Below are 23,494 nucleotides of genomic sequence, written 5' to 3' on the forward strand. Positions count from 1 at the left end.
CACTAGCACGAGGAAAGATGCTCCCAAGAAGCTTTGTGTGCGTGCGTGTGTGTGTGTGTGTGTGTGTGTGTCACTGAAAGAGAGAGAGAGAGGGGAATAGAGCCAGCGAGGGAGCAATAGAGTTTGTGCACATGTCTACTATGCTAATTAATACCTCTGCGTTTTTTAACAACTTTAAAAGTATGGCCCTCGTTTTGTCTCAGGTGAAAACTTGAAATGACCAGATAGAACTGAATAACATAACATTTTATTAAAGAATTGTTCAACAGACAACTCTTAACAATGAAATAAAAGGAGCTACAAAGGACAAAGGAAGTTCTCCAAAAGTGTTTAGCTATATTTCGTCTAATTCTCGACTATGCAGGAACGGTCTGATTCCGTCCTCGCGCCCCCTGTACAAGTCAATACATTATTTATGTACAAGGGTAACATAAAACTATTTATTTCTAAAATACAATAACTAAAATTAATTCGTTACAATGACAAGAACACAACGTCTTTATAACAGGTAAATACTAAAAAAGTACATTTTTTTCTTGATATAAATACATGGGGGATAAATAATACAAAAAGAAAGTATTTAAACTGGCTATAACAAATAAATATATATTTATGAATGTTCACTTGAACACACATTGCGAAAGACGCTGATTGGAGGTCTTCCGTTTCCAAAATAAGATGTATTTTTTCCTTAACCATCAAAATGTAAACTCTAAGTGCAACAATGATGCCCAGACGAGAAAGCATTAGTGTAAACCTACACTTCAGCTTGGTTCCCGGACATGCATTTTGTTCAAATATACCCTGTTTCCACGTTAAGTCAAGACATGAGAAAATGTGGGCCTTTCGCATTAGTCATGGCTAATGTAAGTAAACCCTATAGATTGAAAGAGAGAGCGTGAGAGAGAGTAGGGAGAGCGAGAGTAGGGAGTGATAGAGAAAAATAGAGAGAGAGTAGGGAGAGAGAGAGTAGGGAGGGAGGGGGAGAGGGGGGGGAGGGGGCAATGAGCCTATCATAGTTTTCAAGAGTTCTCAACTCCTTTTTACCCTGTGACGATGATATAACACCATATGTCCTCGTGTGTGTGTTTGTGTTTGTTTATAGATGTTAGCTAGCATAGCATAGCAATCTGAACCCAAACACCATAAACCCAGTAGGGGTGTAGGCCTACTATGCATCTGTGTGATGCTGAAAGAGCTCTTCCCTTGAAGCCACAATGTTTGGCGAGGACATGTAAAAAATGTCACAGGACAGTGGGTTAGTGAGACATTTCCAAAGAGAGGTAATATGAATAAGGGAAGTAATCTAAAACAATCCAGTGGTTTGCTTGCACCAATTGAAAAATACATATTGACGTCAGTCAAGCTTAGCCATTTGTGCTGACTGCAGGGAGGCAGGCTAAACATAATTCCACGTTGACGTAACATGTGTTCCATCGAGTCAAAAAGGTCTGACAGTAATAAATCTCCCACCTTGTTAGCTGTCCATTAAGCCCAACTATTACTATTTAATTACTTGGTTTCGAGGGAGGGCTCAATATTCAAGGAAGTAAACCGTTAATCAAAACGCAGTTCAAGTGAATGTTACTAATACGCACAATGATAAAGACAACAGACAACACTTTTTTGGCCATGGCAAGAAACCACTGGATCATATTTTTTTTCAACCCCATTGCAGCGTCCCATGGGTTAGTTATTTGTAGTTGTAATTTAGTTTTCCCCAAACCTGCTACTACAGATGAGTTAACTTGGGTGCTTCCTGGATTCTACCCTGAGAAGGATGGTGCGCTGCCAGCTCCGTGTATGTCGGGTGGGGGTCGCACGGTCCGTGGTGTTGGCTTGCTGACATCTGCGTGGCACCGTTGTAGTCCATGTTCCCAGCCTGGTGGTGTGGTAGATGATTGAGGCCGTACATGGACGGCCCAGAGGTGGGCATCGACTCCACGTAGTTTCCTCCCACATACACGGGGCTGCCCTGCATGTTGGGAGTCCCATAGTTGCCACTGTTACCCTGTAGCCCGTGCGGGTCGTATTCCGGTGCTGTGTTGGCATACTTTGTTGGGAGGGGCAGCTTTTCATGGGGTTTTGGTAGGCTGAGGACATGGCATAGGCGTTTTGATGGGACTTGTTAAAAGATGGCGGGGAGGGGGCGTCGTAGTTGCCTGCCATTGAATGCATCGAGTTCATGAAGCCAGCTGAGGACTGCATGGGTAGGGGTGGGCTTCCGGTTGGAGAGGGCCCCCCTGATGACGAGCCCAGCCCTTTACATTTCTGATCCTTTTTGTACTTCATACGCCGGTTCTGGAACCAAATCTTGATCTGGCGCTCGCTGAGGTTGAGCAAGTTGGCCATTTCCACGCGGCGAGGCCTACACAGGTAACGGTTGAAATGGAACTCCTTTTCTAGCTCCACCAGCTGCGCGCTCGTGTACGCAGTGCGCGCTCTCTTGGAGGCTGCGGAACCCGGGGGGCTTTTTTCACCTCCGCTGCTCTCCGCTGGGGTGGGAATGAAATAAAACATAATTACTACACGCGGAAATTGAATGCATCATTTCCTAATAAAGCAGAGGCCAGGAAACGAAACTTATCCCCTTGATATTAGTTGTCAACACTTCATAACTTTGGCATTTATTAAGAGATTCGAGACCCTACATTGACCGTGTACGTAAATTGCATCATAGACAAAGCCCACAGCCAGAACTGTAGCCTACTATATTTGAAGGAGCTGCACGTTAACTGTTTTCACTTGAATTGTGTCACACATAGCTGAGGTTCAATTAAATTGGTGTGCGTGCGTGTGTTTGTCTGTCAATATGTTCATATCAATCATCTTTGACAGCCTACAGTTTAGATTAAGCATTGCTCTTATCTGCAAATAAACAAGAACATTCGGATTCCAAACGTATCATCTCTGTCTGATGAAAAGATATACAGTATATGCCAAACACTGCTATGTTTCAATGCAATTGTTTCAAATGCTCCTCAATAAAGAGAATGACTGCTTCTATTTTCCGTGAGTCCAATTAATAGAGGTCTCAGTTACCAAATGAATATGGTTATGACTAGAGGGCTTTTCCTACCGATCTATCTAGGGAAAAACCCAGGCTTTAAATATATAAATAATAAGTTAGGTCATTAGATACATTATTATGTATTGTAACTGTATTGTAGTTAAGCTATCCAACTTTGAATGTGTATATAAGGGGCATGAACAAGGTAAGGAGGATTGGGGAGGGGGGCACACACCGTTAGCTGAACTTGCGCTTGGAGAGCTGTTTTTTTGCTTAATATTCTGCCTCGACTCTTTCATCCAGGGGAAGATCTGCTTGTTGAGGGTGGGGTTGGTGGACAGAGTGTACGTCTTGGGCGCTAATTTGGCGGCCCCACCGCTGCCTCCCGGCTGCTGCGCGGTGGCACTGCTGCTGGTGGCGGTGGCACTGCTGCTGGTGGCGTTGGCGGGGTTGACGGGTGGAGACACCTGGGGGGGTGGTTGGTGTTCAGGTGGCAGGCTGGGCCGCATGCAGCTGCCATTCAGCTCTTTCGTCTTGGCATGCTGCTGGGGAGGGGCGCTGTTGCCACCGAGGGACTGCAGCGAGCAGGCGGACCTCTGGTAGTCGCCTTCGAGGTGAGCCGCGGACTGGAAGGCGGGTTGAGGAGCATCATAGCCGAAGCCGTTGGCCCCTTGGTACGAGTAACCTCCGAAAAGCGTCGAGTTGTCGTAGTAGGTCGTTTTCTGCATTTCCAAAAGTGGAGTTACCGGCTACCAGGGTCCTGACGACCTTCTGGAAGAACATTGGCACCAGATGTCACGTGACGGTCTCTTTCCAAAGGCCTCTTGGAAGCTGACCTGAAAGGTTATAAGAAGCACACAATAAGAGAGGCGCAAAATAAATCCATCTTCTACCGCTGAAAGGCGCCATGACATGAATAGCGCTTTCCCACAACACGGCTTGCAGATGCCATGCCAGGCCACGGTGCACTGGGCCTACTCTCTCTCACTATGAGCAGCACTCCCTCTCTCCTAACTCTCTCTCTCTCTCTCTCTTTCTCCTTCTCTCACACAGACACATACACACAACTGCACACACACACACACACACACACACAAACAACATCCAGCCAGTCACTCTTCACTCGCACCTGGGAGCACGGACACGATTGTCTTCAAGATGTTGTCCTTGAATAAACAACGAATATAACCTCACAAATATGTGGTGATTGCATTATTTGGGTAGGTATAACCCATCATTTGTGATATATTTTCCGGATTTTCACATTAGAAGATTTTGAATAATGTTTCAGCGTTGGCCTTTGTTATTTATACGATAATAAAACGTGTTTTCGTTATCATTCTTTTTTCATACATTGAAAGTCGTTTGAATTGCGATAGAGCGATGTGTTCGTTTACTATCCTAACATGTCTTGTGTTATGTTGTAATAGAAAAGTCATTATATTTATTTGCACAATTGAAAGATAAAGACATAAAGCTTCTGCGTAAAGAAGGTGCATTTCGGTGTTATGAATGAAAACGAGCAATATACAATTAGTGATGTTTTTAAAAAAAAAAGAATAGTCTTAAAATGCTGTCTGTAAAATGCTATCTAGCCTGTGTAGAGAGCTATGAATGGGCCTTTGCCATGTTGTTGGGGGAAATCAGTGCATATGTCGCTCTTAGTTCCATTTCCTGCCAGGTTTTCTCAGGTTACACAATATTGTATTTGGGCAACATTAAAACCCAGAAAAAACCGGCACTTGAGACTCCGTTGTGAGCGTTGTTGGAGGTCTCCACAGAAGGAGAATGAGATAGGGTCCCCGGAACCTTCAGGCGAGTTCGATTCATTAGGGTCGCTCGGCCAAAGAGGACTATAGACCCTAAAAAAAGCTCGAGACCTTATATGTGCTAACTGCTGGGGTGGCCAAGAGGGCAGTGTGCGTGGCCCCTGCCAAGCACAATAACGCACCTGGGATTAATTTCGTTTGGACGCTTGAAGACCGAGATAAAACGTTGGAAAATAGCTTTGAAAGGACCATGGAAGCTTTGAGGAATAGTATTTTTTTGTAGCAGGCAGCCTTCAGTTGCCAACTAGCAGGTTCACTTACATAGAAGTCAAAACAAAAACACATGCTTTAGGTTTGTGGTTGCACTTGGTATTATGATGGCAAATTCCCCCAAATAAACAAGTCTAATAGTGAATGTAGTTATTTCAATGAAATTGTTCTATTATTAGGCTTTTTGCATAATAATATGGACATATTTTATGTTATTACCTAATAATATATATTATAAGTGACCCAATAGCCTACAATTACATAAATGGTAGACTGATGACGAAAATTGAAATTATATAATCACTAGAAAATCTCTGGACAAGAATAAGACAATACTATTGCCTAAAAATAAAAAAGACAATCTGAATAATCCAAAGAATAACCATTATACAAATGTGTAAGGCTAAAATCAATTGTCCATAAAAATAAGATCATTCTTACATGCTATTCCAAGAAAATACAAAGCTTGTGTTCATAAAGTAAATAATGAATCTTAATGTATGTATATCCTTTGTGAGACTTATAGCTCATCCTAATAATATAGGCCTACCCCGAAAATGGAATAGGGAGACATTCTCCACATTTGAATAAAAATATTTGTGAGAGCAGTAAGGACTAGTCTGAGAGAAGGAAGGGGATCATGGGCTACAGCTTTTGGACAAGAACTCTCACCACGTCACAAATGTCGCTAATTTATTTCCAGTAGACGGCTGGAATCCTAATTATTTTCTCTATGGAATTGTTCGAGGGAGAGACAGCGAGAAAGAAGGGGAAAAAATGGCTACAGGAATAATAGATATTAAATCATACCGCAATGCCATTAAATGGAACATGTAATGTCCTGGCCTGCTTGTAACACTAACACAATAACTAACTTTCCTATAGATTCGCTCTAATACAATTATGGGGTCCAGAGCGAATGGGGGCTGGATAAAAAGCAATCCCATACAAGGACGTCAACAACAACAACATGGAGACGAGCTAGACACCAGTTTGGGTGGCAAATTTGCATTTTTAGCATTTTACCTGTAATACACACACATATAAAGACGTTAGGTATCGAGACATGTGTTAGCCCATTTACAGATTGAGAAATGGCAATTATTGCATCAAAACAACAAATGAGCAGTGCAATGGTCTTCATGTCGAGCGGTCTTCATTCGCCCCTTGGCTTCATTCAATTAAAAACAATAGGCCTTGGACGTCTGAATGGCATGTCAAACGAAAAACACCTTATCAAAACATTTAGAAATATGGCCAGATAGGATAAAAATGGAGGTTAGCTTAGCATGGCAGTCCAATAACATGGGGATCCATGCCTCGGTACTAGCTGAAAATAAACGCGTACCCATGTCTGAACATCAAAGCCCACGAAAACAGATTGGCCAAAAATTATTTCCCCGTTGCTTTGTAAATACATATAAGTGGGGGAAAATGAATCCGTTGGAGAAAGATTCTAAAGGAAAAAGGGGGGTTGCGGCGTGGAAGGAAGCTTAAAGCATTGTGAACTCTTCTTGAACCGCGATTGGAGTCATATGCTCATAAATCACCCGGGACACACTCGCCGCCATTCACAAACTGATAGCCTATTTCAGACCAGCTTACCTTAGCCTCTGACGAGGGAAGCACGGGCAGGCATCATATCTTTCACATTCGGCCTCGATGCAATCAATAAAACGGGAGCTCTCCCCTTCCCTTCAAAAACTCGCAGCGAATGTAAATCCGCCGGTATCTCGAGGACGGCTGCCCCGAGCCTGAGTCCGGGCGCTCCTGCACGGATCCCCTCGGCTTGGGAAGGGGGGAGACGGTCTGGCATGAAAGATCTGAGGAATGCTAGGGGGCTGCAAATGGACAGGCAGCAAGCGCCTGGCTGCCCTGTCGACTGGTACGCCCTGCTCGCTGATAACAATGGCCTCAGATTTCCCTTTCTCTCACAGCGCAAACCTTAACATCATAATCCGAGCAGAACCGCGGCTCGCCGCGAAATTTCCCCCATTGCATTTCCCCCATGCGTGTGTTTCTCTCGGTGGTTATTCCCGCTCCTCGTAGCTCTTTCGGTGGGTTATTGTATTGTCAACACAAGGCCTTGGTGCAGCTATTTGGATATAGCGGGGTTGACTTGGAGCGCCAGTCGCGGCTGTTAATCCCCATCAAACAGCGTCACTAGTGAAAAATTATGCTAATTGCAGACGTGCTGGACAGGACAGGGGCCTACAAGCGGAGAGACAGCGCTAGTACTTTTTGATTCACGTGTCTCCTGGTTAGGCGTCAAGCTATGGTAATATTGTTTAGTATATGAGAGGAGCCTCTGTTTTTTCCTCCACTGGCGTAGCTTATATTAAATTACCAAGAGGTGGGTTTCCACAGCCGGCTCCCGCTTGGCTCGCGGCAGAAACCGATTTCTCCTGTATTGTTAATGTTTCAACACATCTCTCCCAACACACCCAACTAGTGTAATAACTAATGCGCAAAATGAAAAAGGGAGGCTGGTGGGGGGCTCAGGGAACAGACAACAGGCGCACTTGAAAAACGAGGGAGGGGTGTAAAAACAAATCAGTAAAAGGGAAAAAGAAGAGATAATCTGTGATATTTAATAGCTATGACGAGCCGGTGCCACACAAACTTCTTCGAAACTTCGATAGCGAGTCCATGTTAAAAATAGAAGAAAGTGTTTTTACTTTTCAAAAAAAGAAAGAGGAAAAACTGAGAAGGAAACGAGGAGAGACCAACATGGAAATGAAAACACGAAGCCGAAGGGGTTTTACAGGTTTTATTTTCTCTCTTCACTACCTCTCACCACCTCTCCCTCCCTCCCTCTCTCTCTCACTCTCTCCCAATTTTTCACTATCTTCTCTCCCTCTCTCTCTCTATTTTTATTATTCAGGACACTACCCCCTTCGTTTATGGCTACGCAAGATGTATGACTTCTACCACACAGCACTAGCTGTAAACAGCTACTTTAAAAGATGCATTTCGTGTGGGAACTTGAATAGAGAGGATCACCAACGGTGTAGGAGGAAGGTAGGAGACAGAAATGTAGGTGTCTGCAACTTTATCTGCCTGACATTGTTCTGGATTTGCAACTACTGCTAAATGGACAAATGCAACCCACTTAAAAGATTACTAATTAACTAAAAACCCAAACGCTCCAGTATTTTGTATCTACAACTGGTCTTTTTTTTCTCACGACTAAGCGCATACCGGGAGAAGACAAGTTATTATTTCTGAGTTATGGCGAGAGAAGAGTCTATACCAATATGATTTTGGGGATTACAACATGCCGGTGCTTGTTAGAAGATTGAGGAAGAGTATTTTCGTTATTTTCATAGGATGACAGAGATGCATCGTCTTCCTGATATATTGGAGTTGACTGAGTCATGGATATACTATTTCAACGGTGGAATATATGGACAGATTTTGGGATCAAAGGTTTTCCTTTTTCCTGCACTGAACATTGCAACCAACATATTACATAAAGAGACTACAAACACAATGAGACATTTCGTTGGTATTTCCTATTTTGTTAATGAGAAGGGTAGGTTTTTAGGTGGAAAGTGTTTTGAATGTTGTGTATAGTTTTTTTCATTAGGTAAATGCTAGTGATTGTGTGGTGAATATGCCATTGAGTGTGAATATATTTAATTTAAAATGTATTGAGCATTGTCTACTGTATTCATATGACAGACCCCTTACATTGAACGACATAGCCTATCTATTTATATATATTGAACGTGTTAATTTTCCATTTGGACAATAGGACATTGCCGCCTCTGTGCCTATTTGACTATTTGAGTTATCCTATGATTCTTCTGTCACACATGCTGTAAGAAGAATGCTATTGCATGGCTAATCTACATAATGCTACACGCCCACACTTTCATCATGCATAATGTTGTTTTCTCCTCCAGATATTACACTATGGCATTCATTGCGTCATCGAAAGAAGAGAGCACAAGCACACCGAAGGACACACACACACAGGCACCACCATTTTGACAATGATTTTGATTCATCTGTGGTGCTTTATGCATATAGGCAAAGAGATGTTTATTTGTTTAAAAAAAAATCTTAATTGAAAAGCTCATACTTGCAGTCCATTGCCTCAAAAATATATCACAAGCCATTCTCACAGGCTACATGTATGCCATACTAGGGAACATTATGATACACACTCTTGGCCTAGGAAATGTTTTACCGATTATGTGAATGTAATGTGCAGACTAAATCATCACTGTTGAATGTATGCAATGTATGCATACTCCATTCCAATAAAACATATTTACTTTCAAATATGTAAAAGTATGTTTTCTTATGTTAAGAAATATGATTATTTCAATGGGATAATGGAAAATATTCATCGAATAGATTGCATTCAATAGCACATCCGTTTTTCATTCCTATTCATAATAACGAGCAAATAATAATTTGCAATGCTTAGCAATACTTGTAATAAGGTGACTTACTGGGATTATGTTGTTTCTTATCACTGGATTTTATGCAAGAAATACAGCTTCCTGGACGGATTGAAGGAACTGCAGATGGGGAAAAGGAGAAAGATGCAATCAAAGGAGGTCGTAAAAAAATCCAATACAGTGCATATGACCTCTTGTAGACAAATCGAAGACACAGGCAATCTGAGAGTTTACCACAGGTGACAGATATCGTTAACCTTAAATTGTTCCTGTGGAATCGCGGATTAAATGCAAAGCCAAAGGATAGAATCCAGGGTTTTCTCATGAGCCCATTGTATTGATTTCAATGATCTATCAGATAACATATCATATTTCTCATTATTTATTTTTGAGATTCTGTAATCTCACGCAGTAGGCCTACATATGGCGCAAGTCAATCAATCCACACGACAGTGAGGTTCATGTTGAATAAATAAACAAAAATGCTCCCACAATGTTCATAAATGTAAAAGCAATTTGGTGGATATTGATTTAATGTTATTTTCCTTCAAGGTAGCTCATGTAGCAAGCATGAATGAAGAATAAAGCAAAAATCATCCATAATAGTAGGCTAGTTGTTGCTATGTTGACATTGACTAATTATTATGAATTTAGCAATTAATAATAGCCTACCAATCGAGGCAGTAGGGGATCAAAGTATGTTCTAATGACAATCATATTCTAATATTCTAATAATAGCAACAACAACAATAATATCCATAGGCTAATGATAATGAAAATAATGAACACAATAATAATATTTTAAAAAAATATGATAATTATTATAACAAAGATAGCAATAAAGGTGAGAAATAGCTTACAAAGTCCCAATAAACGAAACAGTTCAACGAATGAAATCGAAAATAAACGAAAGTCAGCCAATAGAATGTGTAGCGCCCATTGAGAAACACCGTAAATAAAAGCCCCACCATTCTGGGAAAAGAATCCCAAAGTCTAGGTAAATGTAGCACTATATCCAGTTCCAGAGTAAAGGTCGACAGAACATGGCTTTATCCAGAGACAGGGCCGGAGCAGAAATGAAACCAAATGGCCATGATGGTCTGCATAGTAGCTCTTATTAAAAGTGGAATAAAAACGTTGGACGCTCTCGTTCGCCGGCTCCTGACAGCTACCCCAAACACATAAATCAAAACGAGGATTCCCCGACCTCCCCGACTTTGCGGCCTATAGCGATATAAAGTTATTTATTGCATCCCCGCACTCACGCACAGCATTGGCTCGCTTCCATCCTCGTCGCCCCGGTTTTTACTCCACTGCTACCCTGGTAGTTTTGAAGATTTCCAGCACCGATAGCTCGCTCGACCCGGAGCCCTACTGGACTAACCTAAAGTTACCTACAAAGTGCAGGGTGCTACAGCCCCCGCAGCCAGCAACGCTGCACGCTCCGAACAAAGGGAGGAGGCAGCTACAAGCAGAAGAGCTGATGAGCCAATTTTTTTGTGGAAAAAGGTTGGAAGAAGCCAGGGAGCGAGGAAATTCAGAAGAAATGACGACTAACCAAGCACTAATTCAACGAAAATCATCCAAAAAGCCTGGCATGTGCAAAGAGCTATCGGAATAACGGAGACAAACAACATAGGGATTTGGCTGGTTCGTTTCTGCACGGGTTGCAACAAAGGGCTCCTGCATAATTTATCAAAATGCATATTAAGTGGATGCACAGGCATTAGGGGAATGGGGAATGCTTGCCTGCTCGAAAATGTTCTATAAAATCTAAGCCAATGATCAAATCCCACAGCCCTATAGCTCAACACTAGAGGCCAAGTACACAAACAGTTTCTCTCCAACTTTATTGTTACGTTTTTTCCCCCCTCTTTTCATTTATTATCGTTAGCGGTGCCTTCACCAGCCTGCGTCTGGCCATGTTTACCCTCACACCCTCCGTGGCCATTCGTTTACCGAAAAACGGTTCCCCACCATCACAACTTCTACGTGCACCATGTTTATGAACACGAGCTGGGTGCAAAACAAGCGAAATTAACAGGCACGCAGCGGGGCTACATCTCGATGTGACGGATTGGAGTTCGGTTTACCAAGTGACCTTTGCGTTGAAGAGCAATAACTCACCAGATTAATGATCAATCAACGGAAGAAGTCTACTTTGGAGTCCCCTCTTAATGAATTATATTTATGTATTAATCCGGGCCTTGCTGTCCAAGGCTTTCAAAGAGCCTGCATGGGCTTCTGGAAGTCAGCGAAACGCCGACATCCCATTTGTTGTGTAATTACCAGGCAGTTGTTAACAGCAGAGTTAGTGACTGTTCGAAAACACAGCCAGCAAGCAACAATAAGGCCCTTTCCATATCCAAAATAATGCTCCATATCATGCGGTCACGTGACGTGCGTACGTCAACAGACTCTGGTTTTGATATAATTGTGGCTACTCTTCCCCCTTGTTTGATGCCTCCAAAACGAGGGAGAATTTATTTTTCTTCACCTTTGCCGGATTTGTTGCTTTCTCTGAATTTTGCCCCATTTTACAAGGCGCTACTCACCCCCAAAATCATATTTTCCTCCCAATCTCTGGGAGGGTGTAGTTTTCATCGTGTCCATTCGCCGAATTCCGCCGCCTTGAAATGCAATGAGGTCGAACGACTGGCATCCCAAATGGAAAGCCACAAATTGTTCTAAACGGGGAGAGACATGATACATCTTATTTTCTCTCCCATTCTGCCGGATGACATGAGACTTTCAACACGACGGACTCAATAGTGAGCGAGACCGGTGGGGATGCGAGGCCTCTGCCTCCAATCTTTGGGTGATGAAAGGGGTTTGTGCACTGCTCACTGGGCGACTGGTGGAGCAAGGGGGCTTGGTTTTACACCCACGCAGATAGCCCTCTACTAAAGATCTCCGGATTACAATTAAACTCCCATTTGACCCCGGTGACCTGAGCGTTATGTCTGTATCGATCCCCGTGGAGCTAGTTGTCATTGCGCAAGAGAACCTACGCAAGTTCAGAAGGGGTGTGCTAGTGTTTGAATATGAAATATGGGCAAATATGTCTATGCAAGATTAGCTCTTTGTGCTTTTAGAGTGGCTTTCATTAGGTTACGTTGTTATGATGGCGTTATAGCTAATTTTACTAAATGTTTATTTAGTTTGATCACCTTATTTGTTGAAGGTGCGAATGGAGAGAGAAAGGTGCCAATCTGGAGTGAAGAAAATTGATGCATTTCTATGGCATCAGTGCCACTGATGCCTCTGCATATGAGGGACTTTAGCATATTGGCTTTTGGTTGCAGAACATAGAACATATTCACGTTCGAAATGCTCAACAAGAATTCCCTTCCATCAGCTAGTTTCATTAAGAGATCAGGGTTAATCTTTATGAGAGAACGGGCTCTAGGTGGTAATCTTTAACCGAGAATTCAAAGAGGACACTGACTTGGAGACGGTTGGGGTGGGGGGACCTTATAGGTCACAGTATCCTTTCTGCTCCAGGGAACTAAAAAGTGCCAACCTCACCAATATGACATGTGAGGATGGGGTAGGGGGGACGTGACCAAGCTTTAGTGAATGAATGGTTGGATATAGGCCTACAAGGCTTTACTGGAACCTGGACCTATTTTCAATATAAAAACGACTTAAATTGAAAGTTTAGATTTTCATAGTACCTTTTGACATTTAATACTTTAGAGATCATGCTAATGATTGCTGTGCTGCAGAGTGATCCACGTCGTCTCAAGCAGATGCCACTATAGCAAATAACTTGCATAAAGATCGTATGGATGCTATCCAAAGCTGTCAGATATTATACACTGACACACAGTAGTTTTACTTTCACTTTTTCCATTGGAGCTTGCCTATATTGTCAGTGATGTATGATAAAATCAATTAAATCATGGCCACTTAGACTTTTGTGGTTTCATTCAGTTTTCCAACCCCATGACGCACAAACTGCCAGGTCATGATTTCCACCGATCTATCCAACTAATGGTTGACATGCAGTACAGCTTATAGTCTATAGACAAAGTTAGTCTATAGAAGTAAATGTAGTTTATAGAAGTATAATGGTATTGTCAAAACATGGTCGTCGTGTAGTGAGATAACCCATGGACCATATTCAAATCAAATCAAAGATGATTGGCACACGTTTAGCAGATGTTATAGCGGGTGCAGCGAAATGCTTATGTTATTAGCTCCTGACAATGCAGTACAATGTCAAACAGGCACACAAATAATCCTTTTTTTTTAAAGAAAGAACAACAGGAACAACACATATCTGGGAGTCTATTCTTTGGTTTTCCTTTTGGCGCAACTAGTTATTGTGGGTTAAAGAAGCTATAGATGGCATGATGTTCGTGTAGCATCATTGGGGGTTCCTATATAGTTGGAAGTCCACGTGTCTTGCAGATGTCTTTCACTGACATCTTGCTCGTGTTATCTCGAGGGTAGTCTAGATAATGTTTGCATAGATAATGTGTTTACAATGTGTAGTTGTAAAATGGCAGTTGCAGATAATCGGTTTACAATGATTTTACAATGTGCAAAGTTCACATCGGCATGTAATAGTATGGCTTCATTTACTGCATCTTTTGCTGTACAAAGTCCTCTTACACCATTTATTTTCATGTTCTTGTAACATTAGAACGTGTTGTTAGTGAGATAGTTTAGAATAGAACCAATATATTTAATCGATGTACAGACCGAGATGCATGGGAAGCAAAATTAGCAATGAGCGTATAGGCTCACAGAGGGCCTATGAATGACTATCTTTACTATTATCAGTGAGCTCTCGAGGTCCTCTGAAGTCAACATTTTCTATTTTACAACAACACTTCTATTTTACATCCCTAGAGGTTAACAGTTACAGTATGAAAAACAATAGCTTTCAATTGCCCATGAACCTGCAGGTCGTGTTAGAAGTAATAGCGCGAATCTACATTACTTCACATAGCCTAAAACGCCATTTGTAGGTTTATGTGGAGCACCAGTTGTTCCACAAACAGCGATATTAAAAATAATAACGAAGGAGGTAGTGATGGTATTGAAAGGATTTTGGGATTCCTGGGGAGAGAGAAAAAACCGAGGCTAAATTGGGAGCAGCTAGAGTAAGCAATCCTTTCACACGGTCATAAATCAGGAGCACATGCATCTTCTTTTTACACCTAGCCATCAGATCCATTCACGGCTCACCCCACACCGCGAGTCCCCCACTCCCCTCTCTAAACATTAGATGCACCGCACTTTACGCAATGAGTAAACTTTTAAATGGGGGTGTGGGAGCCCAGATATTAATGCTTGACTGAGAAGTAGAAAGAAGAAGGAGAGGGACAGTCAGGGGAGAGGTAAAGAAATGCACTGAGACGGAGAGAATGGAGAGAGGGTGAGGAAAAGAGAGTGAGGGGAGCGAGTCGCCCTTTAGCCCTCCTCGGTTACCTATTCGAAGGCATCTGTCTTCGGCTGTTCGAAAACACAAAGTTTGCGAGCTCAGGCACACCCAAAGATGGGTCACACAACGGATAATTAATGACTTGTCTACAGAGGAGCATAGGACACTGGGAAGAGCCCAAGCATCCGGAGTCAGTCGATGCCTGAAAACCTTACCTGACTTCCAGCACTTCTCTGGGTCTCACGAACCAAGCTTGGCCAGCGTTTGGAGGATTATCTAGTGTAGACGCGCCTGGAATATATAGTTTTTTGCTTTTTGGTGACCTTGGATGCGTTGTGCGTAATTTGGTAATTATATCTTTCCACTAAACAAAACAAAAAAAGAGAGTTTACTGGGCGGCTTTGGAAAGCTATAAATCCTCGACCGCGAGCAGGACGGACTGCTCACAACACACGCGCGCGCGCACCCATCAACACGACGGGTGTCTTCCGAGCCCGAGCGCTCCCGAACACGGAGCCCCCCTTTGCACTTCCGAACTCTTCGAACCCTGCTTGCGATTCCTTCGGGCTTAGCAGTCAGCAGCAGGCGATAGATTCCACCTCTACCCTCTACCTATTTTTTCCCGCCTGTAGCTGCTTGCGTGGAGCGGGGTGGATTGACACGGTGAACTACTGAACCAGTGGACTGACAGGACACACAGGGTGGAGAAGGCAAAGGGGTTCGTCTGTCCAATAGGGATCTGACTGCACGGCTGCGAGGCCGACACGCGGGCCATATGGCGATTACAACCTGCGGGCTTCTGCAGGGGTGAACGTGGTCAACCTCATTCCGATACTGCCATTTTCTTGCCAGAGTTAAATTCATTTTTAGGCTGGGTGATGGTTGGCGGATAGCGGATAGTACGAATGAAATAGGCTTGCATCATAGCAGCCGGGCTAGTAAGGGGATGTGAAAATAAATGACCTCTATCTTGATGTGTTTAAAGGCTCTCACCCTTTGATTGTTTTTATTGCACTAACGTTTGTAAACGTAGATTATTACGTTTTAGAATTTGTGACTAAGTCGGATGCACTTGGCTTTGTTTCTTGGCCGATCCTTTTGTGTGTCTGAGTGTTATCTGCCTACGCTCAGACAACACAAAGAAACACACACACACAAACACACAAAAAACACACACAATCACACACACACGCACACAGGGAGAGAGAGAGGGATAGAAAGAAAGGGGGGGGGGAGAGAGAAGGAGATAGAAGGTAGTGAGAGGGAGAGGGAGGGAGAGATACCCACACGAATAGTGGGAAGTTCAATTATACTGATGCAAATGTTCCACGATAGTATCCGAGCTATTTTTAGTCCCGCATGAAAAACCTTGCCTTTCTTCTGAACATTTCCGGCTTAGCACTCTTATCGCTCTCCTGCATGCTCTTCAGCCGGGTGAAAATTATCCTTGCAGCCTCTGGATACGGTTTCACCGGTCATTTTTCATGCGCTTTTGAATTGCTGCTCTTGCAGACCATTATGAATTAGCGCGGGGCTTCATATTGATGTATTTCCGAAGGGGTAATCATTCCTGCATTTACTGAAGGCCGGGGAAATACCTACCTGGCCAACCAATATCTACCTGGCCCTCTGAACAGAATTAGGAGATGGAAATAGACTACTCACAAAGATAATAATAATAATAATAATAATAATAGTAATATAACTTAGGGGAAATAACAGCTATTTTTTCAAGTTTAAGACTCAAGTTTAAGACTAATCTGACCACTAGATTTATATGTTAGCTGGATTTTCACCTGTTTTTTAATAGATGGTTTGGGGAGCTAAATTATTGTATAGCTTTTGGGCAAGTCATTCAGTAACATTACATCGAAACTGTATTAGGCTACTCGTAGGCTATTATGTTAAATTTCGGCTTATTATTATGGCTAAGGGTGGTCGATGTGACTGAAATAAAGAGGATATATATTACGCTTATGTTTTAGAGGCATTTGGATAAAGTGCAAGATATGTTAGATGGTTAGATTTCCATTGCGTAAAAGTTAACCTAATGCTTTCGATATTCGTTTACAATGAAAACTATTGCAAATATAGAGCTAAGTTAGATCGAGGTAAGGACAGGCTTTAGAATGAACAGTTCTCTCTTGTTTGGATATATTAAAACAATCCCCATGGCTTTTTGTGGACGTCTTGTCCAGGCTATTATTTGGTACATACATGTGTTACTTATTTACGCGTAAATTAATGATTCATGGTAGGTCATTTTGTTCTTTGACCACAGGAAAAGTATCGTGTTCTAGTGAGTCTTTTATCGCCTGCAGTGTTATGTACCATGCATGTTATTTTATATAAAGGTTCCATTATTGTTTTTATGCAGTGTCGTAGTGTATCTATAATTGTAAAAACGAAGTGCAACAATCGAATTTAAGCTACCTCCAAAATACTAGTATTATAGAGCCACCATTCTTTATGTAAACATATAGCAGAAAAACGGATGGAAATACATTTATCTCGATAGTTTTTGCTGTAGCACTGCAAAACGAATACTTGGACGTAAGCGAGAGAATATTCTGGAGAAAAAGGCTATGCTTATGAATGGTGTATTCTTGGAGGGTCGCACCTTTTTTGTGAGAGAAAGGGCTCAATATGGCTGCCATATATTTGTATTGTTCCCCACCGCTGTTGAGCGAGAAGATGCGCTCGTGCTGCCTCGTCTCTTATGCGTGGGATTTTAACGACCTTGTCTGTGACACAAATGAATAAACAATAATCAGACACACTTACGCATGCATACATAAAGCCTCTATAGAGATATACATATACAATCTGGACGCAGTGAATCAGTTGCAGGTTGCTGAAAGGGTTTTGAAGAGCAATAGCCTATCCTATAAATCGAACCTGAAAGAGCCATTCAAACAAAGGGCCCACTTTCAGCTTTCAACCTCTAGTTAAGGCAGGGTGGGTAATATAGATTATTTGTAACAGTATTATACTGATGCTATTTTAGAAGCCTCATAACACACTGTTGCTACCATTACATGCTACTTACAAAGTGTTACTGCTAATCTATTTGTAGCCTATTTACGTGTATTAGAGCTGTGCGTAATGCTAATAGTTAGTTTTTGACTGTAGGTTATTAGCATTTGTCTTGACACCATGATGATGATGCACCATTGTTTCCACCCAGAATCTGAGCACTCAGCCTAGCTACCCATCTGACTGGCATTTGGAATCATTTTTCCAACGCTGGGCTGTCATTGAAATCAGACATGAGGCGGTTTCAGTGAGCAACCGTGATCTCTTACGCGCACAATGTCCCCTTCTCATCGACCCCCTGTACGTCCACAGAAATGAGCTGGAATATTGTTTTTGACACAGAGCCCGACAAGAAGGAGCGCCGCTGGATTATACATTTTCAAAAGTGCTGCCCCTTGCTGCTATGCCCATTAATATTTGATGGGAGCCACAGAGTTGTTCTAATTTTGTTACACAAAGGTTTACACTAGCGAGGCGAAGGGGAGGATTGTGGAAGGAGCCAGCCATGGTAATGAAATTTAAGATGGTTTTGTATTCATGAATACAAAAAGGAAGCACTGTATTATAAATATATTATTATTATTATTATTATTAGTCCTATTTATTATTATCCTACTAAATACTGATTTCATTATCTGTATTGTCATCCTTTTCAAACCTAAATGTGAGTAAAACATTTTCAAATGGAAAACTGTTGCAGTCTCTGTCTGTCTGTAGTTTCCTCTTTCAATAGCATCAATGCACCATACACATATTTTATATCCACACCAAAACAACGTTAACGCGTCATTTACGACATTTACTACGGTTAGCCCAGAAAATTGCACATCCCCACCCACCCCCCACCCCTTGGTAAAGGCACAGGCACAATAAAATGCGCTGAAATGCCACCACAACCAATAAAAATGGTGCCTGTGCTATTCTCACAACCTGCAGACATTCGATGGCATAATGGACACAATAGTACACCAAATAATTAAAAAAAATACTATATTCTGTTTACTAAACACCACCATTCACTAAAAGGTCTCATTGTGCGTTATGGTGAAATGCAGAAAGATAGGCTACGAAGTTATCGAATGTTGCATCATTTCATGGTCGAAAAAAATCCACAGTAAATTCAACGAAATAATCGGTCGAAAAATATTTTTTTGAATGAATCCTCCAGTCCCTTTAGCTACAGTGAGTCGATTATATGCTCTTCATGCCACCCCTCTATACAACAATTCCCATCTAGCTGAATTATAGCCTACTCTTCTACTAAGTTTGTATTCCAATTAAGTTGTCTATCCTGTCCGAAAAAACGGCTTGAGCTAAGGTATTACACCCCTGGCTATGAATAGGCCTATGCTGGCGAGCTCCGGCGCTTTTATGAGATTCACATGGCGACGAGGCGTTCCTGTTTTCGCCAAATTTAAACAAACCTTCCCTTAATTGGTAATCGCATATGCAGTAACTCAAGACCTCGAGCTACTTAGCCTTCATATTAGTCGCTGATCCATTGCCGTAAATCGCCCGCGATAATCAACTGCCCGGGGGAGAGAGGAGTGAGAAAAAGGCAAAAGCGTTTCTCGACCCGCGAGAGACAAGAAGCACCGAAAAAGCCAGAGTGAGAAACGAGGATCCAGGAATCTCTTCCTCATTCCCGCGTATCATCACTCGCCAATCATTTTCCAAGAGAAATGATTTATCGTGGAGACGGCCATAAACAACACAACTCCCTCACAAACACACAATGGCAGCCCGCTGCCGCTGACACACATATCACTATAAATCAAGCGAAGTAGCTGGCTGAAAAGAAGAGAGAGGGAGAGAGACATGCAGACATGAGGAAGACAGAGATGGGATGGGGGACGGATGAGAATAGTAATACGACTGCTTTTAAAATATATACATCGCTATCATTGCATTGCAATACAGTGCAGTACTATGACATGTAAAGGCTAGTATCGTTCATGTAACCAAGGCTGAAGTCAAACATGGGATGATGGGTGCAAACACACATGCATGATGTCAAAGTACGGCAAGATGAGTATTTTTGACATATTTACCACAATATTACAAACAGCATATAATTCATTGACTCGGGTAAGCCAACGGCGCAGCAATGCACTTGCGTGGAAGTGGCGTCCCCGTTTCCGCTATACTCACAATGTCCACACGACGAGAGGCTCCCGTCCAAATTTGTTTTATTGCAGCCTCTGTGTGTCTCTCCCTCTCTTTTTTTTCTCCGCTATAGGGCTTGTTTTTAAAAGGACAGTTGAATTTCACGTCAGACACAGGGAGACCATGTCTGCGATATTCCTGACGAATACATATCTATTCTGCAACATCTGCATTAATTATTTAATGAATCACGTGACCATGAGGGGGATGGGGTACCTCTCCTTGCACGCTCGCGGGACCACTCTGACCCAACACTCCAGAGCCCACGTTCTAACTGAAATATTTTACAGAATATACAATAAATACTAGCCTATAGGCCTACATCGTTTACTATAAAGCTCTTTGTGAAAGGGAGAAATACGTCTCAGGCTATGTGTGTGCTATGTAGGCTACTGAAAGAAGTTATGGTAAGTGGCTATTTGAGAGAGATGACATGATACAAATAGAGGAGGATAGTGAAACCCTTGGGTGCTTTCGTTTTGTCTTTATTCCTTACCATACCCGCTCTGTTTATGTATTTCGAGATAAGGGTGTTTTTCTTTCGCTTGAAAACAAGCAATCCTTATTTAGATATAGATTTATGCACAGAAGGCGTACACTAAAAGCTAATTTTGTAGCAGCTAAACTGGTTTGCTTGGTCTATTGTTGAGATTATTTCTGTCCTATTATTCGTTGAAGTCCTTGTTGGTTTGCACAAATGTTTTGTTTACACAATAATTAAATACATTTTTGGCCATTCTGGAAGAAATGAAAACGATGCATACACTGTTTCACCCACAGTCAATCTCATAATAACACTATCATTACTGATGGTGATTCAATATGACACAATTGCTAAAAGATCAATGAAAACAACTACCTTTTTGTGGTATCCTGATTTTCGAATTACTTCGATAGGAGTTGTGAAGTGATGGCACACATAGCTGCGCCGACGAGATCTCTAAATAGCAGGCATCTAATTATTAACAAGTTTGGTGGAAGCCCGTGGCACGAGGGTGATTCATTTGTACAGGGACCATTATGGAGCGAATAAAAGACAGGTAGCACGCGGCAGAAAGGAGAGAGTTGTATGGGGAGAGACCCTGCCGCAAGCACTTAGCAACAATGGTACCAATCCTTTGGTGTGCTCTGCCATTGCACTCTCTCAGAACAATAGACCTGGGGCTGTGTCCAACAAACCCCAGCTATGTCTAAAGGAGAATCCTGAAGGTCAAACAATAGCAAGACTTGGTGCTGTGCCTACGAGTAGCAGAGAACAACACAACACTGAAGCTGCTTGCCTTTTCCCCAGGAAAATAAAATTACACAAGAAATTAAACGGCTCGAAGGGAAAAGCACAAAAGGGTTTGATATCAAATGCAATTACCCCGAACTATTTGGGAAAGAAATCAACGCTGTGTAGATAAGCTATTTTGCAGCTATAACTTTTGCCCAGCAGGTTATTTGGAATATTTGCGGTCGGGGGAAAATGTGAACAATGAACGCAAGATGCCAGAGTGGAACCATAAAATTGTGGATATCAGATAAAATTGTTATTGTAGCTTTACTCTCTTCTATAAAAGATTAGGGGAGACACAAAGGGACGACTGGGAAACATAGAAATCCAGAACGAATAACACATTTCAAGGAGTTGTAAAAGATTTCACACATAATTTAAATCAAATATTTGCAGGGGTGATAGCACTATTAATGATAGCTATACATTACACTAATCACAGTAGGCCCATATAATTGCAACAAAGATTACTAAAATAAGAACCACAAACGAACACGACTAACAAAAGAATGACACCATATTGTGTAGTCTTATTATGATAATCATATTAATATCAACAACAACACCACACCAATAGCTTAATGAGAATAATAGTGATGATTATACAGGCCTAATAATAGCCTTTTTTTATTATAAATGTTGACGAAATACATTGCAAGAAAAGGTCTAAGACAAATCCATGATCGATGGGAACACCCAAAAGCCTTATCCTTGTAAATGATTAACCTAATCACCTAGAATGGAATAAAACTGCACTTAAAAACTGAAGTGTCCATAAAAAAAGCTATTGAAATACGTGTAAATAAAGAATAGCCTATCTGTGGGTTACTTTTGCTTACAGAATAAATCATAATCATAATCATCATCATAATTTACATCATCATCATATATATATAAAAAAATAACAAATAATAAATAGTCAATAACAATAAATACTCATACAAAAACTATCAAACAGCAGTCAATGAAAATCAAAGCTGAAGTTTGGCTATGTAAACACAACGTTTTGCTAAAGGCTAGGTTTATATAGGGTAGCAGAGATTGATTTGCGAAGCCCAACATCCCGGCCTTTATTGGGGATCGTAAATCTGTCAGAGCCGGCAGGACACACACAACCTTTTTTAAAATATATATTCTGCGAGAGACATGGACTCCATAGGACAGCATCCAGCCATACTTGCCAGCATGTAACCTAACCAAAAATTATGCTATAGTTATTTTAGGTATGTTTCAATCAATACTGCAAGCTTCTGAACAAAATTCAAAATCTATGGAAGCCAGTCTGAAATATGATAAAACATGTAGGTAGGCCTACATGATGAACGGTATTAAGCTATTGGCGTTGCGATCATAATTATAAAGATGAATTATGGATGCTGTTAGCGTATGTACTGTAGCCTTTGTATTGTATTTATGTACTATTTAGCCTTTGTATGTATGTATGCATGATGCATGTATGTATATATGTATGTATGTATTTATGTCTGTATGTATGTATGTATGTATGTATGTATGTATGTAGGTAGGTAGGTAGGTAGGTATGTATGTATGTATGTATGTATGTATGTCTGTATGTATGTTGGCCTATCATTATTAGTGCTATTATCATTAGTAGTATCGTTAAAGTAGTAGTAGGAGTAGTAGTAGTAGTAGCTAGTAGTAGTAGTAGTAGTAGTAGTAGTAGTAGTAGTAGTAGTAGTAGTAGTAGTAGTAGTAGTAGTAGTAGTAGTAGTAGGCTAAGTAATAAAGAGTAGTAAAGAGGCTATCTAGAAGTTCGCTATAGATAGGCGCAGTGATATAATTAATTGCATTTCTATCCTTGAAACCAAACGAAAAGGGTTAAGTTATTCGCTAAAATAGTAACATGGAACTTACTTTTATTTTCACATTCCGCATTTGGTGATTATATGATGATCTGCTGGCAGCAGTAACAATGGTGCTTTGCTTTACTTAATGTCTCCTTTAAAAAAAAATAATTATACAGCTTTCAGCTTTTGCACACGAAGTGCGCGTGCGTTAGCTATATATCTCTGTGACTACATGGCGCTGACCTCCGCTCCGCGGCTTTCCACAATAATAATTCAGCAATGCGCGTGGGCTATTTGTTTCGCAATTAGCGGGGTGATCTAAAACAGGCACCGCACCACAGCAGCTCTCCAG

The 23,494-nt window shown here is 41.6% G+C and overlaps 2 protein-coding genes across 2 annotated transcripts in view; both read right to left on the bottom strand.

Annotated features, from left to right (window-relative positions):
* Nucleotides 1-231: 231 nt before the first annotated feature.
* hoxb3a (homeobox B3a) lies at nucleotides 232-3,765 on the bottom strand. The gene is given in 3 exon segments (XM_045211078.1): nucleotides 232-2,067; nucleotides 2,070-2,495; nucleotides 3,246-3,765. Coding segments are annotated over 3 exon segments (1,254 nt in total). The 5' UTR covers nucleotides 3,739-3,765; the 3' UTR covers nucleotides 232-1,732.
* A 5,764-nt stretch (nucleotides 3,766-9,529) lies between these two features.
* Nucleotides 9,530-23,494, bottom strand: part of hoxb5a (homeobox B5a) — a 36,146-nt gene continuing 22,181 nt past the window's right edge. The window contains exon 4 of the mRNA XM_041880814.2: nucleotides 9,530-9,581. The gene's annotated coding sequence lies outside the window, so the exon portion shown is untranslated. The remainder of the gene's footprint in view (nucleotides 9,582-23,494) is intronic.

The sequence above is a fragment of the Coregonus clupeaformis genome, chromosome 35 (assembly GCF_020615455.1).
Source record: "Coregonus clupeaformis isolate EN_2021a chromosome 35, ASM2061545v1, whole genome shotgun sequence".
Taxonomy (NCBI): Eukaryota; Metazoa; Chordata; class Actinopteri; order Salmoniformes; family Salmonidae; genus Coregonus; species Coregonus clupeaformis.